The sequence below is a fragment of the Thalassophryne amazonica genome, chromosome 17 (assembly GCF_902500255.1).
Source record: "Thalassophryne amazonica chromosome 17, fThaAma1.1, whole genome shotgun sequence".
In the NCBI taxonomy this organism is placed as follows: Eukaryota; Metazoa; Chordata; class Actinopteri; order Batrachoidiformes; family Batrachoididae; genus Thalassophryne; species Thalassophryne amazonica.
In genome coordinates, this window is record NC_047119.1 from 59354504 (window position 1) to 59380140 (window position 25637).

General features: G+C 41.3%; 1 protein-coding gene across 1 annotated transcript in view; it reads right to left on the reverse strand.

Moving 5' to 3' along the window:
• Positions 1-479: 479 nt before the first annotated feature.
• tacr1b (tachykinin receptor 1b) overlaps positions 480-25637 on the reverse strand; it is a 29642-nt gene continuing 4484 nt past the window's right edge. Inside the window, exons 2-7 of the mRNA XM_034192167.1 lie at positions 23094-23269; positions 21190-21384; positions 9177-9327; positions 4259-4455; positions 3980-4076; positions 480-781 (exon numbers count right to left, since the gene is read on the reverse strand). Coding sequence (XP_034048058.1) covers positions 635-781; positions 3980-4076; positions 4259-4455; positions 9177-9327; positions 21190-21384; positions 23094-23269 — 963 coding nt within the window. The 3' untranslated portion in view covers positions 480-634. The remainder of the gene's footprint in view (positions 782-3979; positions 4077-4258; positions 4456-9176; positions 9328-21189; positions 21385-23093; positions 23270-25637) is intronic.

The following is a 25637-nucleotide window of genomic DNA, read 5'->3' on the forward strand; positions in this document are numbered from 1 at the left end:
ACAATGCACTAACTGATGTTCCACACCAAGTGGAGTTTGAAAGTCACAGCAACACTAAAACAATTACTTGATTATCTACAGTACTGCAAAACCAAAATAATCTTCATTATTATGAAGCTGAATTAAATCCATACGAGTAAACATTTAAAGGAACACAAGAGGAGGCACTAAAAACACTTGTTCTGTCATGAAACACAAGCTGAGAGGCGACAGACAAAACGCATTAACAGTCACTGAACAACTGAAGTGCAAAGTTGCATTGAGAGTTCCTTGAAAATCTTTTTTATGACGTTGTGATGAAAACTGTCTGGCAGGTTGATTTTCTCCATAATCTCGCTACATTCTTGCAAGATCACTTTGCTTTTTTATGACACATGCTGCTAGCTTAAAAGCTAGCCAGTGCCAGATGTTTATTTAAACCCGCATCCTGCTAGTTTGAAAGCTAGCCAGTGCCAGACGCTATTTTAAACCTGCATCCTGCTAGCTTAAAAGCTAGCCAGTGCCGGACGCTATTTTAAGCCCGCATCCTGCTAGCTTAAAAGCTAGCCAGTGCTGGACATTATTTTAAAACCACATTTGTCTTGGTGGAGCTTGTTCTATCTGATGGACTGTTAGAGGTCTTGGTGAAGGTCTCCTATCCTGAGCCGTTGGATGTGATCTCGCTTTGGGACCAACTGTAAGCAGTGTACGATGGTATTTCCTCCTTCTGTTGCTCCACTCCTTTGGGTTGGATGGTGGAGGTAACAACAGTCTCCATCCGAGTGGCTCTATAAATGCTTACCTGGAATCAGTGAAAATGGATGACAAATCATACATACAATTGAGTGGGGTAGCACTACCCATTAGCGACATAGCTAAATGCTAAGATAAATGACATGATGTACCGAACAAAATTTGGCTGCTTTTAGCCACGGTGGCTTCAGACCTTTTTTATGGTCATACACAGCTCATGTACAGTTGTATGCAAAAGTTTGGGCACACCTGATGATTTTCCTTTATAAATCATTGGTTGTCTGGATCCGAAATTTCAGTTAAATATATCATATACCAGACAAACACAGTGATATTTGAGAAGTGAAATGAAGTTTCTAGTATTTACAGAAAGTGTGCAATAATTCTTTAAACAAAATTGGGCAGGTGCATAAATTTGGGCACCCTTGTCATTTTACTGATTTGAATACATTTAGCACTAATTATTGGAACACAAAATTAGTTTGTGAGCTCACTGACCCTTGACATCCTTACACAGGTGAATGGAATCATGAGAAAGGGTGGCAACATGGGAGCCTCTAAACAACTCTCCAATGGCCTGAAAATAACGATTGTTTTTACATCATGGTTTAGGGGAAGGATACAAAAAGCTATCTCAGAGATTTCAGCTGTCAGTTTCCACTGTGAGGAACATAGTGAGGAAATTGAAGACCGCAGGCACAGTACTAGTTAAGGCCTGCAGTGGCAGGCCAAGAAAAATCTCAGATAAGCTGAAGTGAAGGATGGTGAGAACAGTCATAGTCAACCCACAGACCTGCTCCATAGACCTACAACATGATCTTGCTGCAGCTAGTGTCTCTGTGCATCATTCAACTATACAGCGCACTTTGCGCAAAGAGATGCTGTATGATGCTGTAATGCAGAGGAAGCCTTTTCTGCATACACGCCACAAACAGAGTCGCTTGAGGTATGCCAAAGCACATATGGACAAGCCAGCTTCGTTTTGGAATATGGTGCTGTGGACTGATGAAACAAAAATTTTGTTATTTGGACATAACAAGAGGCGGCATGCATGGCTGAAAAAGAACACAGTTTTCCAAGAAAAACAGTTGCTGCCTACAGTAAAATTTGGAGGTGGTTCCATCATGCTGTCTGGCTATGTGGCCAGTGCAGATACTGGGAATCTTGTTAAAGTTGAGGGTCACATGGATTCCAGTCAATATCAGCAGATTCTTGAGAACAATGTTCATGAATGGTTTGATTCTGTACTTTTCTAATGATGTAGTCATTTATTTATTTATGGTTTTAATGCATTTATACCATTTTCATGGTAGGAGCACTGTTTTACTCAATTTTTGTGCAGGATCTTTCAACAAGACAACAACCCTAAACACTCTTCAAAATCTACTAAGGCATTCATGCAGAGGAACAAGTACAATGTTCTGGAATGGCCATCTCAGTCCCCAGACCTGAATATTATTGAAAATCTGTGGTGTGATTTTAAAGGAGACCTGCATTGAAAAAAATGCAGTCAGATTTTTTGAACAAAAAATGACTTACATTTACACATGAGATCCTTCTGAATGTAGTAAAGTAAATCTGCAAGCCCAGATCTTTCATTCAACGGAGAAATCTTCATTTGAAAATGACAAATTTACAGCTAACATTTAGCCCTCCGCAAATTTTTTGTATTGCGCCAATTGTAATTTGTGGATGTACGTCAGTTTGCATCTGCACCTTTTTCTTGTCTTATACAGAAGGATCTACTTTTTTTAAAACTTCATATTGTCTTGCGACACATTTGGTGAGTACACATTTCTTTTATTTGTGCTTGAAAATTATTTTGGGGGACTTTTTCATACGCCCGTTTGATTGAGTGGTGTTGCAATGAAAATCTACTGTCTTTCACCTCCGGTACCATCGCGGGATATGGAGGTGAGACCCGCAAAGAATCCCAGTCATTAAAAATATATAAACCTCTCTCAGCGTCCATGGAGCTCTGGGGCTCCGATTGCCGAGACGTGCGGTGCTGTGGATTTTGCCGCAAGAAGTCTGTCCTTGCAGCAACAGGTGTACCGGACGCTTCGCATTAACACAGCGAGCGTAATCTCAGGACTTGTGCCAAGTGTGCTGCAGCTCCATTCAGTAGACAGAGAGGTGATGCCGTTGTTGTGCGCTGAATCTGGCACAACACCGGCTGCAAAGCAGACACGGGCGGTGTGAGTGGCCCGCGTCGGCGGTTAACGAGCTCGTTAATGAGCCCGCAGACTTAATAAGCGCAGCGGAGGCAGAGAGCGGGAGAGGAAGAATGGCGCCCACTGTCGATGTCGTTGCTGATCTGAGCACACAGATCTGTATCTCACATTCATTGTAGCTTACTTTTGGATGGTGAAACAAGGACGTGTATAAGTAACATTACTAACAGATAAAATCAATTTCAATGCGGGATCAGACTGAAGGCGGGAGCGCGTCGTCTTGTCCCTGACATCATGGAAATGATACGGCTGTACAAACTGTTTTCACAGAGGGCTAAATTTTAGCTGCAAATTTGTCATTTTTAAACAAAGATTTCTCTGCTGAATTACAAATTTGGGCTTACAGATTTACTTTACTGCATTCACAAGGGTCTTATAAATACATATCAGCTATTTCTTTCTGAAATCTGACCACATTTATTTCAATGCAGGTCTACTTTAAGCGACCTGTCCATGCTCGGAAACCAACAAACCTGAGATGTTTTATCTAGAGGAATTGTCCAAACTATCTTCAACCAGAATCCAGACTCTCATTGGAAGCTATAGGAAGAATTTAGAGGCTGTTATTTCTGCAAAAGGAGGATCTACTAAATATTGATGTATTTTTCTGTTGGGGTGCCCAAATTTATGCATCTGCCTAATTTTGTTTAAAGAATTATTGCGCACTTTCTGTAAATCTTATAAACTTCATTTCACTTCTCATTTCTCTTTGTCTGTTATATGATAAATTTTACTGAAATTGCTGATCCAGACAACCAATGATTTATAAAGGAAAATCATGGAAACCATCAGGGATGCCCAAACTTTTGCATACAACTGTAGGCCATGGAAGACGCCACTGCAATTTGGAGGTGATCCGGATCTGGATTAGTGGACATCAGAAATCTCAGTTTGCTCTTGTGAATGTGTTTAGTCAGGGTGTATGTTAACCAATCAGAATCACAATCAAATTTATTGCCAAGTAAGTGCCTCAGCTGTAGTCTGATGTGACCAGTTGCCTTTCTAAGACACACCTGGGTCTGTAGGTAACACGGCAATTTCAGCTCAAGCTCTTCTTTGGTGACTTTAGGAGCACAGCAACAAAACACCTGCTGGAAACCTGCTCTGAACCTGTGGGGAAAAAAATTCAATATTTCATAACAGGGAGGATTAGAAATGGCACAGTGGATTAGCAACACAAATGCAGATTACAGAGCACATCACCTACACAAAGAGATAAATACAGGCCAACAACTGGTCATTTTAACAGAAAAATATGAAGCGAACAGTCAGACATGAAAGAAGAAGCATACCTGCTGTTGAGACAGTAGTAGATGATTGGGTTATACATAGTGGAGCTCATGGCGAGCCACATAACCGCCAGGTACACTTGTTGGATGTAACGCTGTTCAAACAAATCAGGAAAGAACTGGTGCAACAAGAAGTAGATGTGATACGGCAGCCAGCAGATAGCAAACGTGCACACAACCACGATCATCATCTTCACCACCTGCCGTGGACAAACGAGGATGAAGAGTGGGTTGAAATTAATATGAATTATTGGTTTGATTTTCAGATTTTAAAAACATCCATTAAATGAAATAACACTGTTTTGCAACTACATAGTAACGCCCCCCCCCCCCACAACAAAAGTTACTTCATTAGTTAGTATATACAGTTATATTTTACTGTTACTTCATTAGCAGCTACTTGTCAGCAGCTGCTGAATGTAATTAACAAAGTAACTCATAATCTAACTTGGTTATTTTAAAATTTAGTACTCAGAAAAGTAACTTATTAGTTACTTTGCTGATTGCTCAATCTTAAAAGTAACCAAGTTATATTACTAGTTACCTTATTAGTTACATTACTTATTACTTACAAGCTGTTGGCAACTGCGAATAAAGGAACTGCATAAAGCTGTGAATGAAGTAACTGCATAAAGTAACTTTTCAAAGTAACTGTGGCAACACTGGTTCTGAATCCATAATAACTGTTAACCGATTGTTTATCAGTGAAATTTTTTGTTTTTCTAATATCTTTAGTATCTTTCTAAGTTTTCGGCAGCTTCTAATAAAGTAATTCCATAAAGCTGCTAATGAAGTAACTGCATAAAGTAACTGTATAAAGCAACTAAAAAGTAACTAAAAAAATAACTTTTCAAAGTTCTTCCACGGTAAGCTTGGCCTCTCTATTTTTCCAGAAATAGAATTTTGCTGACTTTTTGGGTGTTTCCACACACCACCTGTCTGAGCCTCAGCTTAGAGCTGACTTCATCCTCGTTGCTGCCGCACCGAGACCAGCTTGACCTGCAGCCTGTGCGCAGAGCTCTCACACTCTGCTTCTACTAAGTGTTTGTTCACCTCTGCTCACATGAGCCGCTTCACACTGAACTCTGCTTGGAATATCATACAAACTAAACTATGAACTTTTCCTGACAACAAACACTAAGAAGCAACTGAACTGAAGACATCTGGGCTGCGGCTCCTGTGGTTCCACCGCTGAGCGGGCCGGTCTCCACGCGGCTAGATTGCCGCACACTTGACTCATTAATCTCAGTACTTGAACTCATTGTAAATAAATCTCTTTTCTTACGCACCTTTTCTGCTCCCTGCTTTTGGGTTCGTCCTTCATCCACGCCGAACCATAACAAACATTTCCGAAAAAAGCTTGATTCATCTTGTTGGCATAGTCTTTCAGCACTACTAAATTGGAGTCTTTATTATTGTGATAATATTTTTGTGCTCCTTGTGTTCTTTATGAGCCCTTTAGAAGAATGTTTATTATTTGAACAATGCATTTCATTTACTTCTCAATTTGAAACATATTTATGATTTTTTTTTTTTGACCTGGTAATAATGCAAGCGAATTACAAAGTCAAAAAGCAGGGTTTATCATACCCCATTGAAATTGCGCATCAGCAAACCGTAAAATAATGAGAAAAATGGGCAACATCAAATTTTGTGTTAAGCATCAAGCAGTTTTGGTATTAAGCTATCCTCTGAGTTTTATTGACCCACCACCAGGCCTAACCAGCCTTTTATCTACAGTCTTCAACACAATCACCAAGTAAGCAGGGGCCTGGCATTACCTGGTGAACACATTAAATGAACACGATTTGCTTACAAATAAACTGAAGAGTTGAGGAGGGTCCACTGGTGTTAAGCTCTTTATATTATTTGAAGGTGTAAATTACAACCCCAAACTGACTTTAAAGTTCACAAATAAATGTAATACTTTCAAATAACAAACCAGATCCAGTTTTGTTCAATTTACAAAAATATAACATATAATTCTGTTGACATACACCATTAATCACCTTTATTTGTACTGTTGTCTGTAAATCTGTCGAATTGAAAATCAACAAATAATGGTAATTCACCATAATTGTTTTATTTGTCACACTTTTGTAACATTACTTAACCCACTTTAGTGCAACATATAGCCTACCATAAATGTAAAAGAAAAAAAAAACAACTTCAATCTGCTCTCCTTAGTACTAGGGCTAGTGGACCCTAGGACTACTGGATCCTAGGACTAGTGGACAGTTTCTGAACAGCCTACTTTTGGACTCAGTTGTGTGCTAACTAGCCATGCTAGCATAGAAAGCTATTGTTGATACTGAGTTATCCTTGCTAGCGTAGTCTCCACCCTCCTTTTTAAACTCCACACATGAAAAAGAGAATCTGCACCCAAATGCATTTGTTGGCTTAGTGGTTAGCACTGGCAGGCTGTCCGCAGAAGTGGCCAAATCCCGCAATATCACGCAGGGATTCAAACAAGACTGCGCTGCCCCATAGACATGAAATTTTTACCAGATGTTGATAACAACCCAAGTATTCCATACATGCAATGAATCCAAAACAAATATGTACAGAAATTAAGTTATGTGTAATAAAATAGAATGACACAAGGAAAAAAAAAATACTGAACACGTTTACTGAAAATGATTTAATACTTTCTTCAAAAGTCTGTGTTGGTAATGAAGCTTTAAGACTCTTCCTGTATGGAGAAATTTGTCACATCCTTTGCTCAGGTGTGATTTTGGTGCATTGTTCCACACAAACAGTCTTCAAACCTTGAAGGTTCTGTGGACCTCTTCTATGAACTCTGAATCCTTAGGGCCCTGTCCCACTGGCGTTTAGGAGGATTTGCAGATGGAATGCGCACAAAAGTGGCCCACATCCGCCAAACAACCGCAATAACCGTGTAACATTCCTGTATGAGTCGGCCGCCATCCGAACACGTCCGTGATCATCCACAGAGGCACGCATGTCCGCAGCCAGGATTTTTGAGATCCGCATCACTGCCTGAACACATACTGAAGACATACGCAGGACATACACAACCAACGCGTCGCATATCCCCTGTCATCCGCTGATATCCGCAACCGACGGGTTGGCGCGGCTTGGCGGCGGACCGGGACAGCATGCAAAACAGATATGACGCGTGCCCAGCACGGCCACATCACGATCGCAAATGGTATGTTGCGCATGCAGACAGAGTGGGCACAGATGGAGCGAGTGCATCACGGCCGCTGTGCCCCTCATGGGGGCGCCTCCGTGGTCGCCTTAGCTTCTGTTCCCTGTTATATCCGCTTTTCTTCCTCATGTATTCACTGATCCACCCCGGGACATTTGTCATTTCTGCCCACCTTTGTTGCGGACGCTCAGCTTTTGTCTCCTCACTTCATGCGCAAATCCTCCTAAACGCCAGTGGGACAGGGCCCTTAGTTCTTTCCACAGATTTTCTATTAGATTGGAGTCACGTGGCTGGCTGGCCCATTCTAGAGTCTTTATTTTCATTATCAAAAACCAACTGAGAGTTTCCTTGGCTGTGTGTTTGGGATCACTGTCTTGCTGAAATGTCCACCCCCAATTCATCTTCATCATCCTGGTAGATTTTTAGCAAGAATGTCTCGGTACATGTTCAATGTACCGAGACATCAATTATAATGTATCAATTATAATGAAGTTTGTCAGTGCTGGATGGTGAAAAACAGCCCTGCACCATGATGTTCTCAACTCCAAACTTCACTGTTGGTATGGTGTTTTTGGGCTGATGGGCAGCGCCATTTATGGTGTGTATTATGGCATCCAAATTGCTAAATTTTGGTCTCATCTGGCCACACTATATTCTCCAAGTATTTCACAGGCTTGTCTAAATCTTGTGCAGCAAAATTTAAATGAGCTTTAACATGCTTTTTCTTCAATGGAGTCTTCCATGGTGAGCGTGCATACAGGCCACAGTGGTTTAGTATTTTCAATTGTACCCGCTAACTCCAGGTCTTTCTGAAGCAGCCCTTGGCTCTTGGATAACTCTTCTAATAATTATTTTCAGTCCTCTGTCAGAAATCTTAGGAGGAGCACCTGGCCGTGGCCGGTTTATGGTGAAATTATGTTTTTTCCACTTTCAGATTATGGCCCCTACAGTGCTCACTGGAACATTCAGATGTTTAGAAATCCTTCTGTAACCAATGCCATCAGTATGTTTTGCAGTGAGGATGGGAAGATCTTGAGAGAGCTCTTTGCTGTGACCCATCATGAGATGTTTCTAGTGTGACACCTTGGTAATGAGACACCTTTTTATAGGCCATCAGTTGGGACTGAACTAGCTGATATTAATTTGCACTGACAAGGGGCAAGATTGCTTTCTAATTACTGATAGATTTCAGCTGGTGTCTTGGCTTGCACCTCCCTTTCTTCAGGTGTTCAATACTTTTTTCTTGTCATTTCACATTACTACACATGACAATTTATGGACATCTATGGTTTGGTGTCTTTGTATGTGTGGATTACTTGGGTTGTTACTGACATCTGATTAAAATTTCATGTCAATAGCACCTTTAGAAATATATTTACTGAGAAAAATGGTGACGTGGTCAATACTTATTTTACCTGCTGTACATTCTAACTTAAAGGTGTTTCTCAAACTGTTTAAAAAGTACTACAAAGACTAACAGATTGTAATATACTGTTGGAGTGCTCAGCAGACGTATTGTATTTGTATATTTGGGGAGTTAGGTGGTCTGCAAGATGTTTTTCTTATTGGTTAAGTGTTCGTTGGTCTGAAAAACTATGAGAAACACTGGCCTAAATCAAAGTACGGCTTATAAGGCAGAGCCATTGTAAAATACACAGACTGGCATCTGATCAGTGTCAGTGCAGTAATATGAGTTTCAGACCACCACGAACAGAAGGTCTTGTGTCAGTGTGTGAGAGTTTGCATCACCTTGCGTTTGGCAATAAGTTGCTCTTTGTAGAGTTCAGACGAGTCTCCGGGGATCTCACTTGCCCAGAGGGAGATGCCCACGGTTATGTACGCACAACCCATAATACACAGCGGCAGGAAATAGTTCAGCACTGTCACACTAACATAGTATCTACAGGATGTCAGTGTGGATCCAGAGTAGAGGTGAGACAGAAATGGATGAAAAGAACGGAAAAAACTGATTTAGTGATAATGAAATCAATCAATCAATCATTTATTTCTATAGCCCTTTAGAACAGCCAGATGGTGTTCAAAGCACTTTACAATAAAATCAAAGACATAGAATTCATAAAAAATAAAACCAATATACAATAGAGTTAAAGATGCACATAAAATAAAACATGTCACAGTGTCTTCTGTTTTAAGTTATCGTATTTTCCAGAGTACAAGTCGCACCTGTCAAAAAAATTCCTCTTGAAGAGGAAAAAACATATATAAGTTGCACTGGAGTATAAGTTGCATTACATTTTTTTCTGCAAATCTAATTGGTTAATTGTGTGAGATTTCAGACAATAAAATATCGTGTAAATGGTGGAGAAATATTAAAACTGTTTCACATTTGATGTGTTACTCCATGCCCTGTCTGCGTGCATTGCTACGCAGATGACAGTAATGCAGAGAAACTGCTGGCGTGACGACAGCGAAATGGATTCATTTAAGCTACCATACGAAAGTAGTGATGTGGATTCTGCTCAGAGAATTTCCAGTTTGGCATGAAGACACTGTTGCCATGGTAAGCTTTAATCACACCCTTTGTCTGCATAACATTTTTACCGAAATATATTATGTGAATTAAGATGTAGCCTTCAGTGGTGGACATGGATCTGTGCAAATGTTGGAATTGGATTAGAATGGGAATAAGCCCCCTGTGTCTGATTTGCGGATGCTAATGCTGGATTATGGTCACAAATAGCCGTTTTACTAAAACTCCTTTTTACCAGCTCCGTTAACGTGTCGCCGGCAAAACTCAATTAAAATCCAGCATTAACATCAGCAAATCATCAGACACAACAGGGTTATTCCCTAACTCTGCGTTATCCATCCATTCATCCATCCATTTTATCCGGAGTCGGGTCACGGGGCAGCAGCTCAAGCAAAGCCGCCCAGACCTCCTGATTCACACACACCTCCCCCAGCTCCTCCGGGGGAACCCCGAGGCGTTCCCAAGTCAGCCGAGAGACGTAGTCCCTCCAGCGTGTCCTGGGTCTTCCCCGGGGACCCCTCCCAATGGGACATGCCCGGAACACCTCTCCAGCGAGGCGTCCAGGGGGCATCTGGAAAAGATGCCCGAGCCACCTCAGCTGGCTCCTTTCGACGTGGAGGAGCAGCGGCTCGACTCCGAGCTCCTCCCGAGTGACAGAGCTCCTCACCTTATCTCTAAGGGAGCGCCCAGCCACCCTGCGGAGGAAACTCATTTTGGCCGCTTCTACTCGCGATCTCATTCCTTCCGTCATGAGCCAAATCTCACGACCATAGGTGAGGGTTGGAACGTAGATCGATCAGTAAATCGAGAGCTTTGGCCTCCTACTCAGCTCTCTCTTCACCACGATGGTCCGATACAGCGACCGCATCACTGCAGTGTTACGAGCTCATCACTCTGTGTTATGAGCTCTTTAATTTGGGATTTTTGTGCAGTGTTGTAGTGTATGTTTTATTACTGGTATTTGTTCTTTTATTATTGGAGTTTATTTTGTTTCACGCTTTGATTCTTGGGACGTTCTATATAAATAGTCATTATAATTACTAGTGGCTTTCTGTTATAACTTGGGTCATCTTCAAATGCATCCTGAAAAGTGCATCACATGGCCAAAATGTTGTAACTCACATTATAATTCATTCATTACTAAAAAGATTAATTAAAAAGATTAATCCAGGTTTTGAGTATATTTCTTATTGTTACATGGGAAACAAGGTACCAGTAGATTCAGTAGATTCTCACAAATCCAACAAGACCAAGCATTCATGATATGCACACTCTTAAGGCTATGAAATTGGGCTATTAGTAAAAAACGTAGAAAAGGGGGTGTTCACAATAATAGTAGTGTGGCATTCAGTCAGTAAGTTCGTCAATTTTGTGGAACAAACAGGTGTGAATCAGGTGTCCCCTATTTAAGGATGAAGCCAGCACCTGTTGAACATGCTTTTCTCTTTGAAAGCCTAAGGACAATGGGACATTCAAGACATTGTTCAGAAGAACAGCGTAGTTTGATTAAAAAGTTGATTGGAGAGGGGAAAACTTATACGCAGGTGCAAAAAATTATAGGCTGTTCATCTACAATGATTTCCAATGCTTTAAAATGGACAAAAAAACAAAAACAAAAAACAAAACAGAGACGCGTGGAAGAAAACGGAAAACAACCATCAAAATGGATAGAAGAATAACCAGAATGGCAAAGGCTCAGGAATATTTTGTGGACTGATGAAAGTAAAATTGTTCTTTTTGGGTCCAAGGGCCGCAGACAGTTTGTGAGATGACCCCCAAAGTCTGAATTCAAGCCACAGTTCACAGTGAAGACAGTGAAGCATGGTGGTGCAAGCATCATGATATGGGCATGTTTCTCCTACTATGGTGTTGGGCCTATATATCGCATACCAGGTATCATGGATCAGTTTGGATATGTCAAAATACTTGAAGAGGTCATATTGCCTTATGCTGAAGAGGACATGCCCTTGAAATGGGTGTTTCAACAAGACAATGACCCTAAGCACACGAGTAAACGAGTAAAATCTTGGTTCCAAACCAACAAAATTAATGTTTTGGAGTGGCCTGCCCAATCCCCGGACCTAAATCCAATTGAGAACTTGTGGGGTGACATCAAAAAAGCTGTTTCTGAAGCAAAACCAAGAAATGTGAATGAATTCTGGAATGTTGTTAAAGAATCTTGGAGTGGAATAACAGCTGAAAGGTGCCACAAGTTGGTTGACTCCATGCCTCGCAAATGTGAAGAAATCATGAAAAACTGTGGTTTTATAACTAAATACTAGTTTAGTGATTCACAGGATTGCTAAAAAAGCAGTTTGAACACAACAGTTTTGAGTTTGTAGCATCAACAGCAGATGCTACTATTACTGTGAATACCCCCTTTTCTACTTTTTTACTAATAGCCAAATTTCATATCATTAAGAGTGTGCATATCATGAATGCTTGGTCTTGTTGGATTTGGGAGAATCTACTGAATCTACTGGTACCTTGTTTCTCATGTAACAATAAGAAATATACTCAAAACCTGGATTAATCTTTTTAGTCACATAGCACTACTATTATTCTGAACACTACTGTATATGACCTATTGCATTGAGGTTTGGGGAAATACTTATAAAACTAATTCTAATCCAGTATTTTGTTGCAAAAGAAAGCTATACGAATGATCTGTAACAAATTATACTGCGAGCCAACAAATCCATTGTTTGCTTGTTTACATATTCTAAAATTCTGGGACTTGGTTGAGTACATCACAATACAAATCATGTATAAAGTTAAAAAATAAACTGTTGGCACATGTCCAGCATCTGTTTAAACTGGCGAACTCCAGTTATAATTTGAGAGGAATTTTATTTTTTGAGAAATTAAGGATCTAAACTACTGCAAAAAGTCTCTGTGCTTCTGTTAAAGGTGTCAACATCTGGAACAACTGTTCTGACAATATTAATGTACTTGGTACTTTAGTAGGCATTACAAGAGTAATAAAATTGCTTGCTATAGTTTGAAGACTTGATTTTGTTATTGCTTTCAGTATTGTGTGTTGTGAGCCATTGTGAGTTCACTGATTAATTTTGCACATTTTTTTTTTATAGTATTTGGTATTTATTTTTTAGTCATCATGGGTGTGTATATACAGTGGGGAAAATAAGTATACTCAACAAAAATATAAACGCAACACTTTTGGTTTTGCTCCCATTTTGTATGAGATGAACTCAAAGATCTAAAACTTTTTCCACATACACAATATCACCATTTCCCTCAAATATTGTTCACAAACCAGTCGAAATCTGTGATAGTGAGCAGTTCTCCTTTGCTGAGATAATCCATCCCACCTCACAGGTGTGCCATAACAAGATGCTGATTAGACACCATGATTAGTGCACAGGTGTGCCTTAGACTGCCCACAATAAAAAGCCACTCTGAAAGGTGCAGTTTTGTTTTATTGGGGGGGATACCAGTCAGTATCTGGTGTGACCACCATTTGCCTCATGCAGTGCAACACATCTCCTTCGCATCATCCGTGAAGAGAACACCTCTCCAACGTGCCAAACGCCAGCGAATGTGAGCATTTGCCCACTCAAGTCGGTTACGACGACCAACTGGAGTCAGGTCGAGACCCCGATGAGGACGACGAGCATGCAGATGAGCTTCCCTGAGACGGTTTCTGACAGTTTGTGCAGAAATTCTTTGGTCATGAAAACCGATTGTTTCAGCAGCTGTCCGAGTGGCTGGTCTCAGACGATCTTGGAGGTGAACATGCTGGATGTGGAGGTCCTGGGCTGGTGTGGGTACACGTGGTCTGCAGTTGTGAGGTTGGTTGGATGTACTGCCAAATCCTCTGAAACGCCTTTGGAGATGGCTTATGGTAGAGAAATGAACATTCAATACACGAGCAACAGCTCTGGTTGACATTCCTACTGTCAGCATGCCAACTGCACGCTCCCTCAAATCTTGCGACATCTGTGGCATTGTGCTGTGTGATAAAACTGCACCTTTCAGAGTGGCCTTTTATTGTGGGCAGTCTAAGGCACACCTGTGCACTAATCATGGTGTCTAATCAGCATCTTGATATGGCACACCTGTGAGGTGGGATGGATTATCTCAGCAAAGGAGAAGTGCTCACTATCACAGATTTAGACTGGTTTGTGAACAATATTTGAGGGAAATGGTGATATTGTGTATGTGGAAAAAGTTTTAGATCTTTGAGTTCATCTCATACAAAATGGGAGCAAAACCAAAAGTGTTGCGTTTATATTTTTGTTGAGTGTATTTGACCCCCTGTCAGTTTTGCAGGTTTTCCCACCCACAAAGAATGGAGAGGTCTGTAATTTTTGTCATAGGTACACTTCAACTGTGAGAGACAGAATCTAAAAAAAAAATAATCCAGAAAATCACATTGTATGATTTTTAAATAATTAATTTGCTTTTTATTGCATAAAATAAGTATTTGACCCCCTAGAAAAACAGAGCTTAACAAAACATTTGTCTGCCATTACAGAGGTCAGACGTTTCCTGTAGTTCTTGACCAAGTTTTCACACACTGCAACAGGGATTTTGGCCCACTCCTCCATACAGATCTTCTCCAAATCTTTCAGGTTTGGAGTTTCAGCTCTCTCCAAAGATTTTCTCTTGAGTTCAGGTCTGGAGACTGGCCAGGCCACTCCAGGACCTTGAAATGCTTCTTACGGAGTTGCCCTGGCTGTGTGTTTGGGGTCATTGTCATGCTGGAAGACCCAGCCATGACCCATCTTCAATGCTCTTACTGAGGGAAGGAGGTTGTTTGCCAAAATCTTGCAATACATGACCCCATCCATCCTCCCTTCAATATGGTGCAGTCGTCCTGTCCCCTTTGCAGAAGAGCACCCCCAGAGTGTGATGTTTCCACCCCCATGCTTCACGGTTGGGATGGTTTTCTTGGTGTTGTTCTCATCCTCTAAACATGGTAAGTGGAGTTGATTCCAAAAAGCTCTATTCTGGTCTCATCTGACCACATGACCTTCTCCCATGCCTCCTCTGGATCATCCAGATGGTCACTGGTGAACTTCAAACGGGCCTAGACATGTGCTGGCTTGAGCAGTGAGACCTTGCTGCCCTGCAGGATTTTAAACCATGACAGCATCATGTGTTACTAATGTAATCTTTGTGACTGTGGTCCCAGCTCTCTTCAGGTCATTGACCAGGTCCTCCTGTGTAGTTCTGAGCTTTCTCAGAATCATTCTTACCCCACAAAGTGAGATCTTCCATGGAATCCCAAACCAAGGGAGATTGACAGTCATCTTTTGTTTCTTCCACTTTTTAATAAATAATCATAAATGTTGCTGTCTTCTACCAAGCTGCTTGCCTGTTGTCCTGTAGTCCATCCCAGCCTTGTGCAGGTCTACAGTTTTGTCCCTGGTGTCCTTAGACAGCTCTTTGGTTTTGGCTATGGTGGTGTGATTGATTGAGTGTGTGAACAGGTGTCTTTTATACATAACAAGTTCAAACAGGTGCAGTTAATACAGGTAAAGAGTGCAGAATAAGAGGGCTTCTTAAAGAAAAACTAACAGGTCTGTCAGAGCCAGAATTCTTGCTGGTTGGTAGGGGATCAAATACTTATTTTATGCAATAAAATCCAAATTAATTATTTAAAAATCATACAATGTGATTTTCTGGATTTTTTTTAGATTCTGTCTCTCACAGTTGAAGTGTACCTACAATAAAAATTACAGACCTCTCCATTTTTTGTAGGTGGGAACACCTGCAAAACTGACAGGGGGTCAAATACTTATTTTCCCCACTGTGTGTGTGTGTGTACATATATATATATATATATATATATATGTATATATATGTATATATATGTGTATATGTATATATATATATGTATATATATATATATTCCACTGTTAAAGGAGATTTTTTTAATGAAAGACGTGCGGGCGGATTGCAGCGTCGGCTCGCAGCCGCCGCGACGCTCCGCCACAGGAAAAACACCTCTGTTGGAAGCCTTGAGGACAAGTTAGAACATCTCCAGCTGATAAACAATTTCTCATATACTCACTCCAATGAAAGCCATCAAAAGCCAACTGGATTTTAACAAATGGTTATCAACACGGAGGTGTTTTTCCTGTGCCGCCGCGCCGCGTCGGCTGCGTCCCGACGCGCGGACCCGTCCGCACGTCTTTCATTAAAAAAATCTCCTTTAACAGTGGAATATCCGGATAAAATGCTGAAACCGACTTCTTCTGAAACGTCTCTGTTCTCTCACGACGTCCTGGATCAATAGAGCCTGAAATGTGGAGGTTTTAAGCTTGAAACAGGCTGATGACGCTGCCTGAGAGCGCTGCACGACGTCTCGCACCGTGAAAAGTCCTTAAAACGACAGAATCACCTCAAAATCTCTCATCAGCTGTTAAAATGTTCACTGAAAACCAGCTTAATTTTTCGAACCATGTCCACTTCGATGTGTCTCACAGGTTTAGAAAAAATTTTGATCAAACAAAGCGCCAGTCTCTCAGCAACTTCTCAGACAAAGGAATTCCGACGAGGGGCTGGACGACTCCTCCCACAAGGAGTGCTCACAGGCGAATGACGTCACCGACAGGCGTGGAAAAACTCACGCATGCGCACGAGGGTTCAAGCATGTCTGACGTAAAAACATATGAATGAAATCCATATAGTTTTTGAAAAAAATAAAAAGGACCTATACTTTACGGACAGCCCTCGTATATACACTCAACAAAAATATAAACGCAACACTTTTGGTTTTGCTCCCATTTTGTATGAGATGAACTCAAAGATCTAAAACTTTTTACACATACACAATATCACCATTTCCCTCAAATATTGTTCACAAACCAGTCTAAATCTGTGATAGTGAGCACTTCTCCTTTGCTGAGATAATCCATCCCACCTCACAGGTGTGCCATATCAAGATGCTAATTAGACACCATGATTAGTGCACAGGTGTGCCTTAGACTGTCCATAATAAAAGGCCACTCTGAAAGGTGCAGTTTTATCACACAGCACAATGCCACAGATGTCACAAGATTTGAGGGAGCGTGCAATTGGCATGCTGACAGCAGGAATGTCAACCAGAGCTGTTGCTCGTGTATTGAATCTTCATTTCTCTACCATAAGCCGTCTCCAAAGGTGTTTCAGAGAATTTGGCAGTACATCCAACCAGCCTCACAACCGCAGACCACGTGTAACCACACCAGCCCAGGACCTCCATATCCAGCATGTTCACCTCCAAGATCGTCTGAGACCAGCCACTCGGACAGCTGCTGAAACAATTGGTTTGCATAACCAAAGAATTTCTGCACAAACTGTCAGAAACCGTCTCAGGGAAGCTCATCTGCATGCTCGTCATCCTCATCAGGGTCTCGACCTGACTCCAGTTCGTCGTCGTAACCGACTTGAGTGGGCAAATGCTCACATTCGCTGGCGTTTGGCACGTTGGAGAGGTGTTCTCTTCACGGATGAATCCCAGTTCACACTGTTCAGGGCAGATGACAGACAGTGTGTGTGGCGTCGTGTGGGTGAGCGGTTTTCTGATGTCAATGTTGTGGATCGAGTGGCCCATGGTGGCGGTGGGGTTATGGTATGGGCAGGCGTCTGTTATGGACGAAGAACACAGGTGCATTTTATTGATGGCATTTTGAATGCACAGAGATACCATGACGAGATCCTGAGGCCCATTGTTGTGCCATACATCCAAGAACATCACCTCATGTTGCAGCAGGATAATGCACGGCCCCATGTTGCAAGGATCTGTACACAATTCTTGGAAGCTGAAAATGTCCCAGTTCTTGCATGGCCGGCATACTCACCGGACATGTCACCCATTGAGCATGTTTGGGATGCTCTGGACCGGCGTATACGACAGCGTGTACCAGTTCCTGCTAATATCCAGCAACTTTGCACAGCCATTGAAGAGGAGTGGACCAACATTCCACAGGCCACAATTGACAACCTGATCAACTCTATGCGAAGGAGATGTGTTGCACTGCATGAGGCAAATGGTGGTCACACCAGATACTGACTGGTATCCCCCCCAATAAAACAAAACTGCACCTTTCAGAGTGGCCTTTTATTGTGGCCAGTCTAAGGCACACCTGTGCACTAATCATGGTGTCTAATCAGCATCTTGATATGGCACACCTGTGAGGTGGGATGGATTATCTCAGCAAAGGAGAAGTGCTCACTATCACAGATTTAGACTGGTTTGTGAACAATATTTGAGGGAAATGGTGATATTGTGTATGTGGAAAAAGTTTTAGATCTTTGAGTTCATCTCATACAAAATGGGAGCAAAACCAAAAGTGTTGCGTTTATATTTTTGTTGAGTGTATATATATATATATCTATATCTATATATATATAGATATATATATAGATATGTGTAGATATGTGTAGATATGTATTTATTAAATTGTGTTTATGTGTGCATGCATGTATATATGTGTGTGTATATACAGTATGTATTTCTTATTTTTATAGTATAAGGGGTGGGCATTTCTAAGTTTTGCTTCAGCCCTCGCCCTTTCGGCCACACGGGTTAATTGTAGTTGTTTTGTTATGAGTTTTTTTTTTTGTTATTGTTGAATTGTGTGCAGAAAAAAAAATTCATTCATTCATTCATAATCCCTTACAATGTAAGTGACATTTCTCATCAGAGCCTCCCTAAGTAACTGCTTGTTTGATACAAAATTATTCCACCCAAGGTTCCACCAAGATCTTGTGAGCTCATTTACAATTTCAAAATAACAAACAAACAACAACAACAATAATAGAAATAATAATAATAATAATAATAATAAAAAAAAAAAACTAAAAAAGACTTACTTGTCATAAAATCACCTTGCCTGAAATTGGCATTGTACTTGGTAATTGGCTACTTCATTGAAGTGACCACGTTACACTCAGGACAATCCGTCCGGAACAGATTTCTGGACTCTTCCTCTGTCATAAGTTTTGACTGAACAAATTAATATTAATTAAACTGACTGAAACAGGATTTGTTGGCCTGGCTGAGAAATACAATATTAAGGAATTAATATTGAACACCTTCCGGCCTATTTTATGAGATCATGAATGGGATTCTTTTGCTCACTGCCTATGTTTCTAATCCAAACCTGCTGGAGACTTTACTTCATGTGCAATGTAATTATGACCAGGTTGATTGTATTTTCTTCACCACCAGCGTTGTCATGTTGATGTTAACTTGTCCACGATGATGTGTGCTGCTGTCTTTGTTGGCCAGGTCATCCTTGCAAAAGAGGTTTTGATGTCAATGGAATTCTACCTGGTTAAGTAAAGGTTATTCTTATTATTATTCTTATTATTCTTATTATTATTATTATTATATTTGAGGCTAATTTGAATTTGGATGTTTGATTCCCTTTTTTAGGTGGGCAGTCTCATTCACTGTTTTGCAGTAGTGAATGTCGCGCCATCTCGTTGTCCGTGACACACGCGAGAGGTCAGTTTCAGCAGAGTTCCGGTTTAAGGCACAATGTAAACACATCTCGTGAAGTATGGACGATAAGACAACACCGAGGCATGGCAGAAGTCCATCACAGGTGCTACACCTCCTCTAGATAACCCTCTCAACTTGGGAGAACGCGTCATCATCATAATCGCTCGTGAACTCGCGGAATGGTGCCGTCCACATCCTCGCTAGCCATCACTTGCATGGCTTTGAAATGCAGGAACTCTGCTGGTGACGCGGTGCATTCTGGGAAAGCGCTGGTGGATTATGGGAAACATTGAAGTACCGAATTATTTAACCAGAAGGAAATACGAGGGTAGGCTGAAAAGTTCTAAGGCTCACCAAGGAGGAGAAATGCCATTTCAATAAATCTTGGCATGCATTAAGTTCAACTCTTCTGATGACTAACTGTGTTTTTTCTTCCAGGTTGTGAGGTAGTTCGTGGATCATAGCCAAGTTTGAAAGTTTGTGGTAGAGGGAAACGGCAAAAATGGACAAAATCTGGCATTGCGGTGTGATTAAGTACCTGCATAAAAAGGGGTTAAAGCCCAAGGATATTCATGCGGATATGGTTGCCACATTAGGGGATGAAGCTCCCTCCATATCTACAGTGCAGAAGTGGGCAGCTGAATTTAAGAGGGGCAGAGAGAGCCTTGAAGACGACCCAAGGTCTGGGCGGCCTGCAACAGCCACAACCCAGAAAAACATTGACCTTGTTCATGAAATGGTGATGGACGACAGACGATCGATGATTAATCAGCTAGCAGATGCTATGGGAATATCCCGTGAGAGAATTGAACACATTCTGCATGAAGAATTTGGAATGTCAAAGGTGTCGGCTCGGTGGGTGCCACGTCTTCTGATGCCTGATCAGAAACGCACCAGGCTAGTCATGTCGAAGGCAAACTTGGTGCAATTTGAAGAGGATCCAGCCAATTACATGGAACGTTTCCTTACCCAGGATGAGTGTTGGGTTCACCACCTTGAACCAGAGACAAAAAAACAATCAGTGCAGTGGAAACACCCAAGGTCACCACCTCCAAAGAAGGCCAAGGTCATTTCGTCTGCGGGGAAGGTCATGGTTTTCTGGGATGCCAAGGGCATTGTGTTTGTAGACTATCTTGAAAAGGGACAAACCATAAATGGACAGTACTATTCTAACCTACTGAGACAGTTACGCGAGGCTATCAAAAAGAAGTGACCAGGAATGCTGACGAAACAAGACAATGCCCCAGCTCACAAGTCAACAGTGGCCATGGCCACTATCCACGAGTGTGGATTCAAACTGGTAGATCACCCACCATACTCCCCTGACTTGGCACCCTCGGACTTTCATCTGTTCCCAAACCTGAAAAAAAACTTGGCTGGGAAGCACTATCGGAGCAATGATGAGGTGATGGCTGCCATTGAGGACTATTTTGACTCTCAAGATGAAAGCTTCTATGCCAAGGGAATGAAAGCACTCAAGCACCGCTGGAAGAAGTGTGTGGAGTTACAGGGAGACTATGTAGAAAAATAACCCTAAATTTGTTCAATTCGCCACTGCATCATAGTCAGCCTTAGAACTTTTCAGCCTACCCTTGTAGATAAAAAATAGCTAGAACCCTTTGTGAACCAATGAATTACATAAGAACTAACAGAAACCATTTCAGGCCCAAGGTCTTTTACAATTTTATTAATTTCTTTAACGTATTCTTGGTGGGAGTGATTACTGCATGGAGTGACACACCTGCACGAGCAGGGACTTGATATAGATGCTTGTGTGGGTTGATCGGACTGTGAGCCTTTCCAATACTCACACCTTCTTGAAGTCCACAGTAGAGTATTCGGGCCAGTCTATGTAGCAGACTGTGCGACCCGGCAGCACGGTGATGGAGGAGTAGTAGTACTGAGGGAAGGCGAAAAGCAAAGCCAGCGCCCAGAACACACCGATCAGCACCCGTGTCTCTGTTGAAGACAACCTCTGCTGCAGGGGATGGATGATGGCCATGTATCTGACAAATTCACACACACAGTACACTGATTAGTTATTTTATTCTTAAGTGCTTGTGCCGCCCCCCGGCTGCCTGGGGGCCTGCCAAAAACCCCTTCTGCGCACACACACACACACACACACACACACACACACACACACACACACACACACACACACACACACACACACACACACACACACACCTTTAATGATCTGTTACAAGATTTAACAAACCAACAAGCCATATTATTACAGATATTTGTAATAAAATGCTAAAAAAAAAAAGCTGTGACAACATGAGCTGTCACTCAAAGTGCCCCTACACACACACACACACACACACACACACACACACACACACACACACACACACACACACACACACACACCAAACATTAATGGACCTTATAAAAGTTAAATTTTTGGTCAAACATAAAGTAACAATGAAAAAATAAATAAATAAATAAAAAAACAGATTTCCTGTTCAGATTTTTAGAAGTCCTGACTACTCCCACAATATGAATAACAAAAAGGTTCTACGTTCAAGCAAAACAAAACAGTGCAATATTACTAACAACAGAATACAAAAGTTGCAGTGCAGATTTAACTTAGTGAGTCCCAGTGACCGCAAATATTTTTTCCTTTTTTGTTCAACAACATAAATGGAAATGGTGCTATAATCAGTGAGTACTTTGTACATGTATTTGGGAACAATGGGTCAAACAAGAAAGCATAAAACTATAATGTAGCACTAAAATCTTATTCAAATCCAATTTACTTTAACTGTCTACTTGTCTGCATTATAACAACAGTGCGGGCGGTCTGTCATGGCACCGTGCAGCTCTGCTGTGTATAGTGATGTCACGTGAAATCTCTCTAGGATTTCACCTCGATATGTATGTTTAATTCATACAGTCATTCTCAAATAATACACTACATACTTATAGTGTTTACTGTATGAAGCTCTTCGGTTTTAGGCAAAAATTGTTTTGTTCTTAAATATTACAAATAGTAAGTCAGATAATAGTAATATATTATTAAATAATATCTATTTTTTTTTTCAAAGTATTAGAATCTGATTATTAGTATGTGCAAGAAATGTATTTAAAATTGCTACAAAAGTGGACCTTTAAGGGGTTTTGGGGGGAGCGGGGCTTTCCCACACTTCGGTTACCACGGTACTGTATTGCGTTTCCAGCCTTTATCCACAGTGTCCACATTTTCTTGTCTTATGCCCTGCTGTGTACCGTTTTTCCGCTCTGCTTTTTGGCCTCACCTGTCGCCTTATGTTTTGGACACTTTTGCTTATCTCGATTTGCTATCCTGCGTACCGAACCCTGCCTGGTAAACGAGTAAAGCCTCTGAATGTACCTTTTTGTGTCCGAGTCCTGCCTTTGTGTCCAGCCAGTTTTGTCTGAAACCCTAAGAGATATTTAATTTCGAGGCTTGTCACACATTCCTGGACTCTGGTCTGTTGGCATATTCCGCATCAGCTCTGCAATTTCAAAATCATTCTTTCATCGCAACATTCAAGTGAATGCTGTGAGGGAAAAAAAACCCTTTAGAGTTTCCATTTGGCTGCAGTGGTTTAGCGCCTCTCCAGCCTCAAGGTATATCTCTTCGCTACACTGTCAGTTTGACTTCAAAGTCACGTTGGGACATAAATATTTCTGGCCTGGGCTGACTGAAAGAGTACATTTGCTGCAGAAAAGGCACACACACACACACCTGTCCAGTGCTATAGCAGTCATGGAGTAAATGCTGGTGAATATGGCTGCAATAGGAAAGAAGTTGTGGAACTGACAGTAAACAAGGCCAAAGTACCACTCGTTGTGGACAGCGTACACAAAGTTGATCACTGTGTTGAATGCTGACATGGACGCCTCTGCAAAAGCCAGGTTCACCTGCAACAGAGCGAAACACGGCCAGCCGGTCAGTTCAAACCAAACATGTTTAAGGGCTCAACTCAACAGTTAAACACCAGAATTACACTCAACAAAAATATAAACGCAACACTTTTGGTTTTGCTCCCATTTTGTATGAGATGAACTCAAAGATCTAAAACTTTTTCCACATACACAATATCACCATTTCCCTCAAATATTGTTCACAGACCAGTCTAAATCTGTGATACTGAGCACTTCTCCTTTGCTGAGATAATCCATCCCACCTCACAGGTGTGCCATATCAGGATGCTGATTAGACACCATGATTAGTGCACAGGTGTGCCTTAGACTGCCCACAATAAAAGGCCACTCTGAAAAGTGCAGTTTTATCACACAGCACAATGCCAGAGATGTCGCAAGATTTGAGGGAGCGTGCAATTGGCATGCTGACAGCACGAATGTCAACCAGAGCTGTTGCTCGTGTATTGAATGTTCATTTCTCTACCATAAGCCGTCTCCAAAGTCGTTTCAGAGAATTTGGCAGTACATCCAACCAGCCTCACAACTGCAGACCACGTGTAACCACACCAGCCCAGGACCTCCACATCCAGCATGTTCACCTCCAAGATCGTCTGAGACCAGCCACTCCGACAGCTGCTGGAACAATCGCTTTGCATAACTAAAGAATTTTTGCACAAACTGTCAGAAACCGTCTCAGGGAAGCTCATCTGCATGCTCGTCGTCCTCATCGGGGTCTCGACCTGACTCCAGTTCGGCGTCGTAACCGACTTGAGTGGGCAAATGCTCACATTCGCTGGCGTTCGGCACGTTGGAGAGGTGTTCTCTTCACGGATGATGCGAAGGAGATGTGTTGCACTGCATGAGGCAAATGGTGGTCACACCAGATACTGACTGGTATCCCCCCCCAATAAAACAAAACTGCACCTTTCAGAGTGGCCTTTTATTGTGGGCAGTCTAAGGCACACCTGTGAGGTGGGATGGATTATCTCAGCAAAGGAGAAGTGCTCACTATCACAGATTTCGACTGGTTTGTGAACAATATTTGAGGGAAATGGTGATATTGTGTATGTGGAAAAAGTTTTAGATGTTTGAGTTCATCTCATACAAAATGGGAGCAAAACCAAAAGTGTTGCGTTTATATTTTTGTTGAGTATAGTTTGTCACAGTGAAGATGCACAAGTTTGAAGGAAACATACAATGCAGATTCAAAATTCCAATCAACTGCAGCTGTAACATTTTTTTTTTCTCCCAAAGTGCCTATACATAAACCTTAAATGATTTTGTTTCTAAGATGAGCTCAAACAGTAAGAATAGATTCTTCAACAGAGTGCATAACTCTGCAAACCCTTCAAATCCTAACCTTTCTTCCATTCTCGTGAATCAGCCACATTCAACATTGTATTTTTGTGTGACATAATTAATTTTATAGTGTAAAATAAAAATATACAAAATGTATATGACATATCATAACAAATTAAAATAAATGCATTAAAAAAATACATTAGAAGCATTGACAATCATTAAGACCTGGTGGTGTTGCTGGTATAATACAAATTAACACATCTGGAGCCTCATTTAATAATACTGTGCATGCAAAAAGCAGGACTGAAAAGATGTACACACAACGCACTGACTCTCTGATCTCTGCTATTTGCGATTTGATATGAAGAAAATGAGAAATATATTTCTTATTACTAATTACTGGTTTAAAATTGCAAAACTATGATTCTATAAGCTTGAAATACTATCAAATTGGTACATTTTCAGCAACATTTCAGTTCATTTTTCAGAAATTCTGTGCTGGGTGGCACAGCAATTTGAACCCGAGAGCTGGGTGGAAATTTGCAGTGCCAGAATGCGATTTTTTTAACCTCTTAAAATAGGTCGAGGTTAGTCATCTTTGAACTTGTCCAAGGTTTGGGTCCCAAGAATGTTCCTCTGAATTTGAAGACTCTGGCTGTAATTGGACCATACTGATGCTGAGCACAGACAGACGGACGGACGGATGGACGCAAAGTCTTCGCAACACCTGATGGCCATCAGGTAAGGACAGGACACAGTATGAAAATCATGTGACTCCACGGCCAGCCGAACTTCCACACACTTTCCCAACTCAACAGCTCCACCTGCAGGCCTGCAGGTGGATGTACTATCTTAAAATTACAGCATGCAAATTTCACAAACTAGATGAAATAACCATAACCTACTCAAAGTAAACTCAAATTCAATAAAACCATACTTGTCAAATATGATTATAGCCACAACTTAAAGTGTACATAATTTCAAGATTTTGTAAGGAAACAATGAGAAGTATAACTGTCTAATACACCTGGTATTCAACAGTGATGAAGCAGTTTTATTTTCC